The sequence below is a fragment of the Pieris rapae genome, chromosome 13 (assembly GCF_905147795.1).
Source record: "Pieris rapae chromosome 13, ilPieRapa1.1, whole genome shotgun sequence".
In the NCBI taxonomy this organism is placed as follows: domain Eukaryota; kingdom Metazoa; phylum Arthropoda; class Insecta; order Lepidoptera; family Pieridae; genus Pieris; species Pieris rapae.
In genome coordinates, this window is record NC_059521.1 from 8,292,609 (window position 1) to 8,310,208 (window position 17,600).

Genomic DNA, 17,600 nt, shown 5'->3' on the forward strand with positions numbered 1-17,600 from the left:
AAATTAAGTAAAAATCAAAATTCATTTATTCATATAGGTAACACAATGTAGGACTTATGAACGTCAAAAAAATATACATTAAATGCTTCTAATTTTACATTTATTGCCAGTTCTCAAATCAAGGGCGTAGAACGGAAGAGAAGAACTGGCAATAAACTCTCCGCCACTCTTTTTAATCGCCAAGTTTCTTTTTGTTTTACACAACGTTCTTTCGTTTCATTGTTACACATGAGAGCTTCAGTAATAAATAATAATAATATAAATTAAAACAAAGATTTGTCTCAAATTGTCAAAGATCCTCAATCAAAGTGAGTGGTTAGTAATTCAACTTATGTACAAAAATAACTTTATTTTTATTATTATTATTGTTTATTTTACAAAATAATATAATATATCACAGTATATTACATTAGAAAGCCGCTGTGGTTTGTATTAATGTAACACAATACATATAAAATTAGTTTTGTATAATTAACACACAAATATAATTTTTATACAAATACAAAAATTTCAATACTTTTAGTACATTTTCTTTAGATATATTTTTTATCTATCTTAGGTAATATCACCAGGACAGCCCATACCCCGAGCAGTGGAAACAGCAGAAAAATGGTTGTTATCTCAACAAATGGAGAATGGCTGCTTCCGGAATGAGGGGCAAGTCTTCCACAGAGAACTCAAGGTAACACAAATTTAATAGCGGAGAGAAAAACATAATCATAACTTGAACCTCAAACATTCCAGCGTTAAATATTTATCTTTTACTGCCATAAGATCACCATTTTATCAAAGATCTAGGAGTCAAAATAAAAATCAAAATATGTTTATTCAGTTTAAATGCGCATGCTTATGAATGTTCAAAACGCTTACAAAATTCGCGAAAGATCAAGACTACGCCTAAGAATATATACTTATTATTATGTATCCACACGAATAAATAACATTTTGATTTCATCTGATATATAGCGATCTTTAGTGATATATAGCACTTCGTTACCATAATATACAAATCATACATATTAAAAAGCATGTTACATAAGTTAATTTATTTCCATAATAGGGTGGCCTCAACGAAGACGGAGAAATAGCAAGTGTTACCCTTACCGCTTACGTCATAACCTCTCTCATTGAGAGTACAATACCAATTCCCCATAAAGTGATACAGAACTCCCTGTCTTGCCTCAGAGCATTGCCTCCTAAGAAGAACCCCTCTAGGGCATATGCGTATAGCATAATAACCTATGCCTTTATGAGGTTAAGGCGGTATGAGAGAGACTTAAAGCAGAGTAATGAGGCGACGAGTTGGGGATTAGGATTGGAGATTGATGAGGAGATGAGGGAGCTGGTGGGACTATTGAAGATGGCGAAGAGGAGTGGCAACTACGTGTGGTGGGAGAGTGGTAAGTTTGTATTTTAAAAGGTTTATTAAAGTGTTAGTTTTATGGGCGCATGCTTGCTCGTAAGGTGAAAGAAGTCATCATGAGGGAATCGGCATGCCTAAGACATAAAATTGGCAATGTGTATGGGTAAGGTAACCTTTCAGGTTTTAAACCCCGGCACCAACGACTGTATAAGTGCGCGTTTATGAATACTCGTTTGGTGAAAGAAAGCATCGTGAGGAAACCGGCTTGCCTTAAACGCAAAAAGGAGACTGACTTTCAGACTAGCTTTCAGCTGCAACAGATCCTTCTCCACTCTGTAGATCAAGCGTTACCTAGGCCGACCTACTGGTCTCCGACCACTACGCCTGTGAAAATTGCAGCTTTGTTAAAAAAATGTAACAATAATGTCTAATTTTAATAAAACACTTATATGCAAAATAAGTACAGTGAGGAAATGCTGCCCGCATTAAAGGTACTGGACCAAACGTTAAAAATTATTTTAATTTTCTATTTATTGCATTTTTTTATTATTTCTTTGGAGGTTGAGAAAATTTGTAAATGTATGTGTAAAGTAAAAAAAATTGACAAGTTACTTATAAGTAAAATAACATCTATTGTTCATAAAGGCAGCCTAGCGACATCTATCGAAGCAACTGGGTATGCGCTGCTTGCGCTGTCAGAGTGCATGGCAGACTTGCGCAATACATGCGCAAGCGACGCAACTCGCGCCACCTTGTGGCTCGCTACACACACTAACGCTGCCGGCGGATTCGTTTCTACACAGGTATTTTAGTATAAATAGAACGTATAATATTTCTTTAGTGTCGCCAGATTTTTCGAAATCCAGTTGAATACTTAAAAACTACTCCCGCGCAAGTTTCCGCGGTTATTTACTTACTTATTTCACGGATTCTTGCTTTATTGGAAACAAAACAACTACTTTGTAGGAATCCAATGAATCTCAAATTTGTAGAGAGAATACGTATGTTTTGGAACCAATGTATATCATATAGAGGTTTTTATTAAAATCGAGTTCGATTCCCTTAGTAATAATATTTTGTAATTTCCTAGGAAAGAGAAACAGACTCGTGCTCCATGTCCCGTGTCATAAGAACTTTATTATTATTTTAAACTTTGCCTTTAAACACAACGATCTTTTAATTTATTTGCATTCCAGAGTTTTACATAAAAATCATACTATGTTTCTAGGACACACTTGTCGCTCTAGAAGGTCTCACGACATGGTCTTCGATTGTACCCGCAAACAGTAGTCTATCAGTGAGGGTGGCAAGTGGGGTGGTCAGCAAAACCGTTGCCATCACGTCATCCAGCAAACTGCCAGAGGTCATCAAGCTACCAATTGGGGATGTCGATGTAACTGTTGATGGTAAGTCATCTTCTATTAAAATATAATACGTGGTACGTTTCGGTGTGAGCAATGTGGCCTAGCGGCTAAAGGGTGTGACTCTCATCACTGAGGTCGTAGGTTCGATCTCAATGGACTTGTATGTGCTTTCTTTATAAACCCACTAGGTCTTTAGTCATATTTACAGTGGCGTGGCAAAGATCAAACAAACAAAAATTCGCTAGCATAAAAATTTATTTTTCAAGAAATCCTCTGCTATCACACAGCTCTACGTAGAATTCGGGGATTCCCGCAAAAGAGTCTGACACTGTCGTGGGGGATTCCCCGTCCAATACTCGCGATCTTATAATAATGATCCATGTCCTTTATCATATCGCGTAACATTCGGACAGTTCAGTCTATCTTCAGCTTAATGCCCTCCTAAACATATCAAGTACTAACTGAAACATTGAGAATTTTTGAAACAATAAATAATCACATATCCTCTTATCTTTAAATAATTTTATTTGAAAATGATTTTTATGAAGATTTTTACTTGTTCCGCATAGGTACGGGATGTGCGTTAGTCCAAGCAACTCGCCAATATAACACTCTAAAGCCAGACGAGAAACAAAACAAATTGCTCAAAGTTCAAGTGGATGTACAGACCGACGGAACGTTTAACTGTGATGGAAATAATACCTGCTTCTGTGCTGCCATTGTGGAGGTTTGTAATATTTCAATACGCACGTAACATATGTATCAAATTTGAATTTATCTCAAATTTATTTTTACTCAAATCTTGTACATCATCGTCACATTATAATACATAGTATTTTTGTAATAAATCTTCAGTCATCAAAACATTGGAAAGGTTTCCGTGCGTCTTCCATGATCATCATATCTATTACACCTATGTTAAGTAAAAGAAAAGTAAACGCAGGACAGATAACATAAACAAAAGCCCGCGCAAAATGTCTGCCTCTGAAGAGTTTGAAAATCATACTTTTTTCGTTAAAAAATTTAAATAATATTGAAGATAATAAAATAAACATATTCGCGTTGTTATCTTATGGCTTTATTGTAACGGATTGTAAAGTTGTATAGTAACAGAAGTTCATAGACATAGCCAAACTTAAAAAAACGACGTCAAAGGTCAATTCCACCAAGCAGTTTTATTATTGTTTTTGGCGCGCAATTTCAATACTCTGTGGAATTTTTATTAATTTTTTTATTTTTGACGTTCATAAGTGTACTTGTTTACCTATATGTGTGTGACTTAGCTGAAGTGTACACATAATAACAATATTTTTCATTTAATATTTGCAGGTGTGTGCAGAATGGAGCGGAATATTCCCAGAGATGGCGCTGATAGAAATCTCACTCCCAGGTGGCTTTGGCGCCGAAACAAAACTTCTTTATCAACAACAGCTTCGTACCAATACACGTAAGTAATTAGTATTGTCTTATAGATTTATTCACGTCACAATATACGGTTGTTTGAAAATGGCTTTATAGCGCTACGACCGCTGTAACGTTATTTTTGTTTTATATTCTGTAAATCAAGTTTATCTTATGCAATAACATTTTCGATATATGTAATCACAAATATCATTTATAAAAGAATACCTTTATTCTTTAGACTGAGCGTTTTTAAGGCAGTATTTGCCACATACAGTATGCTTTGTGGAACCAGCTGCCCACTGAAGTATCCGAACCAATTCGAATTAAGGTCCTTCAAGAAAAGAGCGTACCAATTCTTGAAAAGCCGGCAACGCACTGGCAAGTTTTCTGGCTATGTGAGTGTCCATGGGCGGCGGTTCACTGTCACTTAACTTAGCTGAGCCTCCTGCCCTTTTGTCTCATATTACATAAAGAAAAAAAAAAAAAAACATGTGAAATACGATTCTCTCGTATTAGGACACTTTTTAAATCAAAACACTTCTGTATCTATAAAGTCAGAAAATTTAAATTTAACAAGTAAAATAAAAAATGTGTGCGTGTACTAGTAAGAAGTGAAACTTCTTCATAACCTTTTTTTTTCGAAAATGCTATACTATAGGTATGCAACTTTACAGAAATTGGTTAAATAAAGTTTAACAAAAGTCTTTTATTATCATGAATACAAATAATACAATTACTTCATTTTACTGTATTACTACTAAGATTAGAATTTCATCAATTATAATAGAATTATTACTATCATTGTTTTCGGTATTATAAAGATAACTACTACATTAGGTTAAATAAACTCCATGTCACTCATCTCTTACACTAGTACTCGACCTCCGAGGAGTGAAAGCCTCCTTCAAATTCTTCCGCTTGTCTCTCTTCCTCGTCACAATTTTCCAATGCACCCGCTATTCCTTTCATTCCATCTTCCCAGGTTTCTAATATTTAGTGTTCGCAATGTCAATTTGCATGCACGAGATTTTCCGTAAATGATAACAAAGATATACTATGTATAGCTATTTTTAATAAAGTACTATATATGTTACTATCGTAAGAAATTAGGGAAGACGCCATTTGTATTACCACTGGGTCATTCCAAGTGAAATGCAAGTTGGCAAGTACTTTGTATTCACGAGAATAGATTTATATTTTTTATTATTTACGAGAAATCTCGTACATGCATATTGATAATGAGAACATTAAATAGCAGCTTACTGGTAAAACGAACGATTCTCAAAGTACGGTTTAGCTCCAATAGTACATAAATATTTGTTGAGTTCACATACTAGGAGATAAGAAAAAAATTTTCATTTGAAAACAACAATTTTTAGACCTAAAAAGTTGTGTGTCATCTTGCACTGGAAAAATATCAACAAAACTGACAAATTACATAAGCCCCTTGTCCCATTTGTTCCGTGAAAAACTGCATGATCTTTATAATATATATAATAATTTTAAAATCCGCATTTATTTGTACTTGAATATTCAAAAACGTTGATATCGCGTGACAGGATGCACCATTGTAACGAACACAAAGGAACAATTCACAACATCCTCAATATGAAGCATTGTCGCAAAGCTTTTTGGACCGTGTTCCGTAAATACTAAATGGTGGCATTATCTTTGGGTAAACTAAAAATTATTTTTAAAAATACAATTCATGCTAGTATGACCTACCTACAATTTTACGTATATTAACTATACAAATTGATTATACCTATACGTATAATATAAAAAAGAGCATACAGAACTTTACAGTACCGATATTGTACCTATATCATATGTAATTAATGTATTTTAGTCCCGATAAAGGATAGTGTGTTTTTCTATGGATTAATAAATATAAATATAGCGTTCAAAAGTTCGATTTTAAGTGGTCTGATTGGATTAAATGATTTGATTATATAATATGTTCACCTGAAGTCTTTTTTAAAAATCATCAAATCATATCTTGTAACGCGACAGACTCGCGTTGGCGTAAACAATGTCACACTACGGCCAAGACGCTTACACGCAACGCACACATAGAAGCGCGCGGCTGCTATATAATGCGATGTCCGACCAAGCTCGTGGCACCCCACGCGACGGCCCAAGCCGAGGTTCGAGTCTCACAGGAGACGCCCTTGCGCGAGTCGCGGGAAACCCCCCCTTTCCGGCTGAGCTAAGCTCGCCAAACAGCCCGTGCTGAGCTGTAAAGGCCCTTAAGGCCAACAGCGAGATTCCATTCAAAAAAAAAAAAAGCTCGTGGCATTCGCTAGCTAGACGTCTGCGAGTACGATAGCCCCCCGGGTCGTCTGCTCGTGGATCTTCAGTAGCTTTTCTTGACCGATGCCCGGCGTCGTCAAGTTAAGCATTAGCTAGGTGAACATAAGGGTTGCGATGCCCCGCGTCCTCCCACGGTTCAATGCTAGGTTACTCAAATTGTATGTATCTACTTACTGTAATGAACTCAATATTGTATCAAGCAGAACAATAAATTACTTTCTTAAGGACAATTGGGTTTAATTCTCAACACGCCCTTACATCTGGCGCCCAACGTAAAAGAAAAGACGGGTGAAAAATTTTCAAAAGACCCGCAAATTTGTCAAAACACCTTACAATTGGCACGCAACGTAAAAAGAAGAAGACGGGTTTAATAACAATTAAAAGATCTGCAATATTTTCAACACAATATAAACAAAGAGACGGGTGTATTTTAATCAACCCGCAATATTATCAACGCGTCTTACGACTGGCGCATAATATAAATATACTCTTCTAACAAAGAAAAATGCGACTTGGCTATGGGATAATGATCAACAAAATGCATTCAATTTACTAAAAGAAGCATTAACTACTGCACCAATATTACGTCAAGCTATAAATGACGAACCATTTACCTTAAAAACCGACGCAAGTAACTATGCTATTGGAGCAGCTTTATTGCAGGGGGAGGACCAAAATGAACATGTTGTAGAATATGCTAGTAGATTATTAACTGCAGCGGAAAAGAACTACACAGTGACTGAAAAAGAAGCCCTTGCAATTGTCTGGGCGGTATCTAAATTTAGAGGGTATATTGAAGAAACTAACAAGGGATTTAAGAATTGCAAAAGTCAATGTAGAAAAACTACAAGAATACAATCGAGACAAAGCTAACATGAAACGTACACCCGATCCTGGTTACAAATGTGGTGATTTAGTGTTAATTGAAACTCATCCATTAAGTAATCAAAATAAAAATTTTACATCAAAGTTAGCACCAAGAAGAGATGGATCTTACACAATCATAAGGAAGATAGGATCTTCACTTTATGAAGTTGCAAATATAAGTAATCCAAGTCAATCAATTGGTAAATTTCATACATCAGCAATAAGGAAGTTTGAACAAAGAGAACAAGAAGATGTTCCAGAAGCAGTCTTGCCTATTAGAAAAAGAGGACGTCCAAGGAAAACTCCTGCCATTGATAAAGCTGGTACTCTCATCGGGACGACTGACCGAGTACCAGAGGGGGAGGATGTAACGCGACAGACTCGCGTTGGCGTAAACAATGTCACACTACGGCCAAGACGCTTACACGCAACGCACACATAGAAGCGCGCGGCTGCTATATAATGCGATGTCCGACCAAGCTCGTGGCATTCGCTAGCTAGACGTCTGCGAGTACGATAGCCCCCCGGGTCGTCTGCTCGTGGATCTTCAGTAGTTTTTCTTGACCGATGCCCGGCGTCGTCAAGTTAAGCAGTAGCTAGGTGAACATAAGGGTTGCGATGCCCCGCGTCCTCCCTACGGTTCAATGCTAGGTTACTCAAATTGTATGTATCTACTTACTGTAATGAACTCAATATTGTATCAAGCAGAACAATAAATTACTTTCTTAAGGACAATTGGGTTTAATTCTCAACACGCCCTTACAATCTTTTATACATAATATTTATTTTATATGGGCAAATCGATACTTGGGATAAATGGAAAAAAATAAAATCTTAGTATGGAATTTCATATACAAATGGAGGATGGAATTCTATATACAATATTAAATCTGGATTGTCGTTCTGGACTGCAGAAGAACTTATGACGGTATAAGAAAACCAAATATTTCCAACACGTCTAACGAAACACCAGACAACACGAGCTCCTTCAACTAATCATACAAGACAATGTGCGTGTGTGGACAAATACAACCTTCGAGAGGATATGGCACTATAATGTATACAAAATTACAAGCTAAATTTCTGCTCTACTGGTTCATCAGTCTTGCATTATATATGTGATATTCCTTATCAAGATTGACAAGAGCCGTTTCCGATGACACTCCACTCGAACTAAAGCTTTCCATTAACCTAATTTGTTTGCAAGAAATATTACAATGGAGCGTTGTAGAAATTGTAACATAAAGTTATTCCAGCATTTGTTTTAATGTTACATACATGTTGATAGGATGAATAAAGGTTATACTGGCATAACATACTGGTAATCTGTGGGTCCGGAGTGCCCATCTTAAGGAAGGGCTGAGGTGTTTTTAGTAAGTAGGGTCTCGTAACCCTATGAATAGCAAAGGGCTTTCAGTTTAGATGCCCATGTTACCCGCGGCAAGCTCGACGACGACGGCCTTCATAAACACATTTTTATCATAATAAAAAAAATAGGGTTATCTGTGGGTGACATTGACTCAAGACATAACGCAATCTATTACTCCCGAATATAACGTCTGACTTGGCACTAAGTTTTGTTTCTGATTACCATATGCCACTTTGATTTGATTTTTTTAAATTTGATTATTCACCCAATAACTTAAAAAGAAAAGTCTTTGTTGTTTGAAAAACAGAGATTTATTAGTCTTTCATACCCGCGGCGTCCGTCCTTTTCTAAATCTCAACTACAGAAAACCCCGAAATCCTAAAAATACAAACAAAGACTTGCAGAAGCAATCTCGTCCACTCGACGCAAGTCTAGTTGTGACGTATACAAAACCCAACCGGGTCACTCGGTCACGGCTGCGAACACAATACAGAGTAAAACGCTAATTAAAAATATTTCATATAAAATTGTGAATGATAAAAGAGACGTTTCCACTTTAAAGGATTGAGTTAGAAAAATTATTAACCGCTGATACTTAGTTATGTTCATTGACTGATCACGGAAGCCTCAGGATGGCGATGTAACTATTTAGTCCCTATGTTTTGTAAGTAGCAAAGATCTAACATTCCAAACAGGCAACTGCCATTTAGATTTGTCGCGTTAAAAAGTACAAAACGGGCAGTGTTAGCCTAATGGCTCCAGGTAGGTCCTTAGACCCAAAAAGTCTACCGCAAGTGTCAGGCGCAGAAGGTTACCTACTTGCCAATTACAAAATGACATAAAACAGATACAGAATGGTCAAGACAACGTCTTACAATGCGATGGAGCCGGCTGCACGCACGGAAAACATGACGCATGGGGCGTTACCAAGCTCTGAGGCGTTTCATTTAATTGAATTTTCGATTGAATTGAATATTTGAATAAGTAAAAAAATATCTATCAAACAAATAAAATTAAAATTGCAACCATTCCATCGGTATTTTCTTAGGACGTTATCACGTTCAACTATCGTCAGTAAACTGACTTTACAGACAACCAAATTTCTTTGTTATATAATTTTAATTAGTTGTAGGACTACGAAATAAATAAATAACTCAATTTGCGTTCGAAACTTACTATGTTCTTGTATAGAAGGTAAATTGGTTTTAGTATTGAATATGACTTACTGGGCTTTGTTGTATACTTAAAAGATGTTTTAAAATAACATATTTTTCCTTATAATATACCCAGACTTTATATAAATAATTTCACCAAGTATAAAAACCTATAAACACAACTTAATTTAGCGAAAGCAACATATCTATTTCGAGTGCAGGATGATGCACAGACCGACATGACGTAATCCACATTTGATGTCACATTAACCTGAATAGCTGAGCTTCGCGGTTTCTATTTCAGCTTTAGCTTTGCACATATCATTAAACTCTAGATCCTTGAGTAAAGACAGCATAAATGTGAAATGCATTATATCTTTAGGCTTACATGTGATTGCATTTGCTAACTGCGTTAGTCTTTTTCGCATTTTAGTCCTATTTTATTAAGAATTATATTTTATATCAGCCAAATACAGAATAGTCAAACTACTTTTTTACGCTAATAAATATGTATTCAAACTGTTATAAATGTTTTCATATATTTATTACCAAATAAAGATTTCATAACCAAACTTTAAAAGTATACGTTAAAACATCAGATTTTAAAATATTTATCTCTATCTCTCTATCTACATTTATTGCGTTTACCAAACTTTTAAACTATTCCTCCTAACTATGTAAATCACGGTCGAATCACCGATGATCCGCACCATGAAATATCAGAACTTGTCTGAGATACAGGATTTATGTTTGTTACCTTAGTGAGTTAATAGAGGGTGGCAGACCGGTTTCATTGCAGGTTTCCCACAATTCACGTCCTGTGTAGTGAGATCATTAAAGCCCTTGACGCGAAGTACGCATCCATCAATGTTAAGCTTTCTATTTAATTTTACGCCGTTCAGTTGAATTTTGCTAGATCCAATTAAAAGATATTTTTTATATATAAAATGATACGTGATATTTTGTTGTTTAATTTCGATGACAATCTTTTTTATAGGCGATCAATAACGAAGTTTTATTGCAGCGAAAAAGATATCTCTGTATTTTTCATAAATGGCCATATTGAAAATAAATCGTCTTATAATATCTACATTATATAAATTAATTACTGTCCAGCTAAAAGAGAATGGCTGGACCAATTTGGCTAATTTAAAAATTGGGGAAGTTATGGTATATGTATAATAAAAACCAAAACCATAATCATAAACAAAGGTTTATATTGAATGTTACTGTATATATCTCTTTAATTTGTTATTAATGACCTAAACCGATTTATTCTTTATGTGTATATATAATTTTATATGTGTGTTCAAGTGGATTCAAGTCGAGAATAGTTTAGATGTACAAATAGATGTTTCTTTTTAATTATTTTTGATTTAACAGGACGTCCGCTAGTACTCTTATAAAATTGTACTTTATTATTTACAATTATCTTTTTTTATAGTCCTCCGGCGTATAGAAGTATCGGCGAACAATGGACGTGTAACTTTATACCTGGGCTCACGAAATGACGATACCTCAAGAGGTGGGCACCAGTGCTACAAAATACACGCAGTGGGACCCAAAGCAAAGACCAAACCTGCCTACGCCAAGATACTTGATTATTATCGCCCCGAAATCAATGATATACAAGTAAGACTAAATAATCCGAAATTGCAAGTATTTGATTGACATAATGGCCATGAACTTAATAAAATATTAATATAGTTTCCTTACATCGGCTGCACTATATTTTGTATAAATTATTAGGCGCGTGAAAAAATATATGTATGAAGTGCTAGTCTTAATTTACTGACTCAAACACTTTGCGATTGGTCCACGCAAAATTTACATTTTTTTTAACTTTAAAGTAATATCGTCATCCTCAAAATATTGTAGAGATTTCCTTTTTTTAGATGTACTCAGTCCCTGAAGAATGCCGGTCCAGGATTAGCGACGATACCAAAGATATGTTATTATCGGAGAATATATTTAACAAAGCACGATCTATAAATGGAGATATCTTGATAAACTACGACTTTTCTTTTGAAGATATACCAGAAGGCTTCCCACTAGAAGATCCCCTTTACGACAATTTAACTCAAAGAAACAAAGACGAAAACAGTAACATAACAATCGACAGTGAAAATGAAATATTGGGAGCTGATGATTTAAAATACCAAAAAAAGTACACGGAAGAAACACATGATAAGATCAATGAAGAAACTTTAACGATGAATGATAGCATAAATGTTCCAGCTAATGTGGAAATAGATACGAATAAAGCAAGAAATATTGAAAGCAAACGAGACTTATTTGACTATAATAGTCCCGAAACGAAACCGAATAACATCGAGCTTTTTAATGTTGATAGCCAAACTGATAATAATGAAAATAAAGGCAAAGCAGAAGAAATTAATGTTATGTATAACGGTGGTGTTGCTTCAGATGAATCTGACAAACACAATATACAAGATTCAGAAGACAATTCAAATATAAAACAAAATGCTCAATTTCAAGCGATAAAATCAGAACAAGAAACAACTTCAGGTTCTGAATTCAAAGAAGACAGCAACAAAGACACTGATCCGTTTGCAAATTTCCACGTAATCGATTCAGAGAAAGATTTGGATGTTCCTACTGGAATAGAAGGACCAGTGCCCTCAATAGTACTACCACCGGATAACTTTTTTGCAAATTCTGGTAGGTACTTGTTTATAGAAATATAATTGCCGCTAATGATAATTATGTAAAAATATTTAAATTATATCTGTAAGAGTCAACATTCTTGAGTCGTAATATCGGATTACTATAAATAATTAGTGGAATACCAATGGCCGGAGAAGAAAGCTAACAAATGTCTGTATGACAAAATACGCCGTTCTACCCAGAAATAATTATTCAAAATAAATATTATAAACTGTATTGTATGGGCAGGAATAACGATTTTGAAATTTTATCAGTACAATTTTTTAGCTTATATAACGCGAACTATAATATAATACTTAAAAGAAATGCTGCCGACAATTAAATTAGAAACACTCGATTCACTAAGGCTTTTTTTTTCAGGCCAATTTCAGCAGTTTGAACAAAGACGTAAGCTATACTCATCGCCAACGTATTTTATTCAACCGTATTATAATCATCAATATTATAGAAATATAAGGACAATATAATTTAAGTTAATGAAGACTGATTTCCTTATTTAATGGCATAATTAAGGTGAACTAATTATAAATTAAAACTATTTTATTTATTGTATGTAGGCACAAGACAGCAAGGGTTGGCTGTGAATAAAAAATATTTTTTAATAATGTTATTATTTACGATATCCCTACACATTTTTATATATGATTTGAGTACTTACAAAAAGATAAGGTTTCTGAATTTTCATTATCTTAATCTCTTAGTAATCGATATTTAAAAATGTGACTAATACAAATATGTATGGACAAGTTGATAATTATTCTTTGTTTATCAACAAATTCAATTGCATTAAACATTGAGTATGGTGTCATTTAAAACTAAACAACAAAATAAAATTATTTTCAGACGTCAGATAGTTCGGTGAATGTTTGAAGTCAACATTTCATTTCTTTTCATTAACAAAATTACTAGACAGATCTTCATGGTTTACGCAATCTAAGTTGCAGTTGCATGAGCTAACGCTAATGACTTCCATCTGTCAAAAATATTTTTTTATTTTATTTTGTCTCTGGATATGTCTACAGAAAGTTACTATCTTTAGTTGTAGAGTTGTTTTCATCTTACTTTAAATATGGACAGCTCCATCGGATTGAATACATTAAAAGAGGAATACATAACTGCCATCAATGACTATTAACGACAAGAACGAATTGATAAAGGTTGACGTCCGGTAAAGCGTGCAACATTCGAAGGGCGACTGTGACTCATCCACATTGCCTTGAATCACGCAACATGCATCGGACATAATATGAAATAGCAGTAAAATGTTTATTTAATAATTAAAAACTAATAAAATATATTTTAAGTCAAGTTTGCATTTTGAAACAGTATAAATAGAACATTGATTCTCAACTATTGTCATCATAGTAATTTTTTTGCATTTAGGGAGGAATACATTGTTACTAAAGTTAGTAAGAAACCAGTAAAATTTATTTTAGGTTTTCCTTCCTGTCCATATTATGATGATAATAATGGTTTAGTAGAAGTATGTAATAGTATCTTTATAAATTGAACTAGCTTTGCTAATAATAAAGAAAACAATGTCTTAGCAACATTTTATATATACTTTTATTCAAATTAATTAAATCATACAATACAGAATAATTTTAAGGTTTTTTTTTCAATAAAAATAATTATTAATTGGGAGTTATATTGTTACTTATAAAAAATGCTTTCAATCACTCTCAATGACATAATTTATGGACATAATTTTACTGTTGTATTTGAGCAACTGTTGTAGGCATAATTTTCAAAGACAATATATTGTGCTCTCTGCCCATAAACTTGCATTAAAGCTACATGGACAATTAAAATTAACTATAATTAAATGCACCATTAGAAACCTTTTCATGTTTAGCTGACAGCGCACATATCATATGCAAGCAATATCAAATAAAAATACAAATAATACTGTCCTCTGATGGATGGATTTTGAAACTGATATACTGAAAAAGAAAATTGAAATTTTTAATTGACATTCATTTACCAAAGAAGTTTGAGACATTGCTTACACAAACCATTTGTAGACAAAAACAACTGAATGAAGGCTGTGGTACTGCATAAACTCTAGGAGGTTACTAATTACAATGTACAATCTTTCTATAATCTCTGCTATTGAAAACTCAAATCTGTCATGGACTCTATTGGGAACAGCACATGAAGCTGGGAATAATTAAATACTCATTATTCTTCCATACTGAGAGTAACAAAATGCAATAAAATTTAACAGTTTACAATAGCGATTCTCTATATCATAGATAAATATGCACCGGGGATGCGCCCCTCGGAGCCAGTAAACATTTGAACAAGATTTTCTCTTATATGAATATGTACAGAGGCATGGACCACGCTGCAACTCAGAGCGCAGCGGCGAGACATCATTGGCTCTTCAGCTCCTTACCAATCGTGTATGAAACCAAGCGTGCCCAATCAATCTTACTGCGTGTTACTGGCAACTGTCGTCGCAATGCCTTAAATGTTGTGTCGCTCATAGTCTTGTAATTATCCGATATTGCTGTCTGGTAGGCATTTTCCGCATCACAGACAAGTCTTACGAACTCTTTCGCAGTGGCTACCTCACCGGTCGCAACGAGAGGTGCACGGACCTCTTTTGAACTAACCAACTGTACATTACCATCCTCGTAGTAATGTACTTGCACTCGCAGCATACCACGCAGTTCGGCTGCGCCACTGCCCACCGTTAGCGACCAGACAGATCTCCACCGCCCGTTCCAATAGTTTTTAGGCTGGAACTGATGGTCTTCGATACAAGCGACAAGCGAAACCGATCCAGACTCTAATGCTCGTCCCACAACTAAACTAGCGCCGTGTTTGTAGTGCTCAGCAACATAATTAGTCAACTCTACATCTAGAGCGGCCCGCCAGGGCTCCGCCACCTTGTCGGGTTCATATGGCTCGTATTCTGACGCATCCTTTCGTAGGTGATCGTATTTAAAGGACCGCTTTGAACGAGGGTCAAAGAATCGACCACCACCAAGCTCATTATGGTCTGTAATAAGCGTATGAAGTTCGGAGCCTTCAAGACGCACGGGTGTGAGTTGATCCTTGTTGTACTGCGAAAAAGCACCACTCGCACCCTCCTTGAGCAATGTATCGTTATTCAATAATACTCTCACATCGTTGAACACTTCATTGAATTCACCCGGAGGAGAATGTAAAATAAAATCCGACACAATTCTAACTTTTTCCTGATCCGATATCACTTCGTCACCCTCCGCCGCCATTTTTGATTTTGGTACTTTTATGTTTTTGACACTTTGAATTCAAATTCGACAAAGTGCGACATTCTTGAACATCACGACAATTGACAACAAGCATGTTTCTTACAGACTGCACCATCTTATAACGGATCAAAACAACTACGAAATCATTTAATAATAATACGTCCGTAATAAAATTATGTAAAAAACTTTGAGAAAAAAAGAAAATGCATTTATAAAAAAGGCTTAAATTAAAATTTCATAAATATTTCTAGAATTAATTTGTAAATTGTTACAAAACCAAGATGTTTTCGTCAAATAGAAGTTATTGCCAGTACATTATATAAGGTTGCCAAGTGCCAACGTCTTCACACACCACAGCGCCAACGCTGTTTTTGTCAAATATCAATTACTATGACTTAAAGTAAAAAAGAGTTAAGTAAAGCTTCTAGGGCTAATAAAGGAAAAGAGAATTAAAATTTTATGATGGCCACTTTTTCATGATGTTATGTGTCAATGTCAAACTCCAAATGTAAACTCTCAATAAAATTTCCTATCCAGCCATTGATGAAGAAGTTGTGTAACTCTAAATATACAAATTATACAATTAATAATTGTTAATACCTTAATTTTGATATGTCTTTGCTAACTTATAAATATTACGATACGCCAGAGGGCCAGGATATATTCAAAAAAACCTTCGTCACGACAAAATATGCAATCCTGTCAAGTTTACCTGTAGCTACTTTTGATGTGCTCCTCTATTCCCACCCCAAGGGAATCTTCCAAACTGTTATGCGGTATGGATCTTATCTTGGTCCAGCAATTAGCATGGCAACAGCTTTTACTTTAACTACCAATATTGCTCAGAATGTAAGAGGTAGGTATCATAATATTCTGATATTTCGAACACTAGAGACTTATTCGGTTATTACTTCTGGTCTAATCTATTCTCTTTATGAAATTATTCTAGAAGATTCAAAGCCTTGATACTGTTTAATACTGAATGCTATCAAAGCTAATAATTATTAAAGACTGCATTAACACTTCAGGTAAAAATGATGAGTTCAACTACTTCTTGGGTGGAGCAGCTGCTGGAGCAGTATTTGCCTCTCTGCGTAGACAGCCAGTTATTGCTCTACCGGCAGCTATTATACTAGGAGCCTGCGGTGTAGTGAAGAAAACTGGTATAGACAATGACTTCTCCTTCTTCCCTAAGATGCATTCAGGAAAAGAAAGTATAAACTCAGTAAGGAGAGATTGGACCCTTGTTAAAGACATAGATGGATTAAAGAATTGGGAAAAAGGTAATTAATTTTTGTATTGTTATAGAGTATTATTAAAACTACAAGTAGGTGGTATTGATGACCTCTATTTTAGTTAGCCAGAGATTATGTTTGGATTGGGTTCATACTTAGATAAATAAAAAAATTAATTCAAGTTGGTAATTCAAACACAATAGATTACCAAATAGGAAGGCTATTTGCAATAAATAGTTTTGCTTGTATTTAAAATCCAATAAAAAATTGAGTTATTTTACATGTCTTTTTGTAAAGATTTACAACTTATACAGACTACTATGGACATTCAAATTTAAAAGAATTAACTTAAATAGAACTTAGAGCATATTAAGTTTTAGGTGCTTGTTTTGTTTTTGCAATAGAATAGTTTATCTTTAATAAGCCAGCTCTCCAGTAAGATTTTTTTTTTCAGGCTCCAATTAAATACCACAATGTTAATGGAAGTAGTGTACAGTAAAATACTATTTAAGTTATAATAAATGATCATATTTAGCTCTTCTTTATTGTATGATTACTTCAGTTGTTGCAAAATAAAAGAGATTTTTTGTTTTCAATTTAT

The 17,600-nt window shown here is 34.6% G+C and overlaps 3 protein-coding genes across 3 annotated transcripts in view; 2 read left to right on the forward strand and 1 right to left on the reverse strand.

Moving 5' to 3' along the window:
• The window catches only part of LOC111000178 (alpha-2-macroglobulin-like protein 1), a 37,013-nt gene extending 23,874 nt beyond the window's left edge, over window positions 1-13,139 (forward strand). Inside the window, exons 21-29 of the mRNA XM_045630945.1 lie at window positions 560-682; window positions 1,061-1,400; window positions 2,009-2,166; window positions 2,592-2,769; window positions 3,297-3,454; window positions 4,057-4,174; window positions 11,279-11,466; window positions 11,730-12,516; window positions 12,883-13,139. Coding sequence (XP_045486901.1) covers window positions 560-682; window positions 1,061-1,400; window positions 2,009-2,166; window positions 2,592-2,769; window positions 3,297-3,454; window positions 4,057-4,174; window positions 11,279-11,466; window positions 11,730-12,516; window positions 12,883-12,989 — 2,157 coding nt within the window. The 3' untranslated portion in view covers window positions 12,990-13,139. The remainder of the gene's footprint in view (window positions 1-559; window positions 683-1,060; window positions 1,401-2,008; window positions 2,167-2,591; window positions 2,770-3,296; window positions 3,455-4,056; window positions 4,175-11,278; window positions 11,467-11,729; window positions 12,517-12,882) is intronic.
• A 926-nt stretch (window positions 13,140-14,065) lies between these two features.
• LOC111000169 (F-actin-capping protein subunit alpha) lies at window positions 14,066-15,798 on the reverse strand. Its single transcript, XM_022269529.2, has one exon. The coding sequence runs from the start codon at window positions 15,762-15,764 to the stop codon at window positions 14,898-14,900; it is 867 nt and encodes a 288-aa protein (XP_022125221.1). The 5' UTR covers window positions 15,765-15,798; the 3' UTR covers window positions 14,066-14,897.
• Window positions 15,799-16,278: 480 nt separating this feature from the next.
• LOC111000190 (NADH dehydrogenase [ubiquinone] 1 alpha subcomplex subunit 11) lies at window positions 16,279-17,590 on the forward strand. The gene is made up of 3 exons (XM_022269556.2): window positions 16,279-16,620; window positions 16,793-17,047; window positions 17,454-17,590. The coding sequence occupies exons 1-3, from the start codon at window positions 16,377-16,379 to the stop codon at window positions 17,462-17,464; spliced, it is 510 nt and encodes a 169-aa protein (XP_022125248.1). The 5' UTR covers window positions 16,279-16,376; the 3' UTR covers window positions 17,465-17,590.
• Window positions 17,591-17,600: the final 10 nt, after the last annotated feature.

Excerpts from the sequence above, each read along its gene's own strand:
- LOC111000190 (XM_022269556.2), top strand. The coding sequence starts at position 16,377 with ATGTCTTTGCTAACTTATAAATATTACGATACGCCAGAGGGCCAGGAT. Across the intron at positions 16,621-16,792 it reads TATTGCTCAGAATGTAAGAG|GTAAAAATGATGAGTTCAAC; the intron begins GTAGGTATCATA and ends TTAACACTTCAG.
- LOC111000169 (XM_022269529.2), bottom strand. The coding sequence starts at position 15,764 with ATGGCGGCGGAGGGTGACGAAGTGATATCGGATCAGGAAAAAGTTAGA.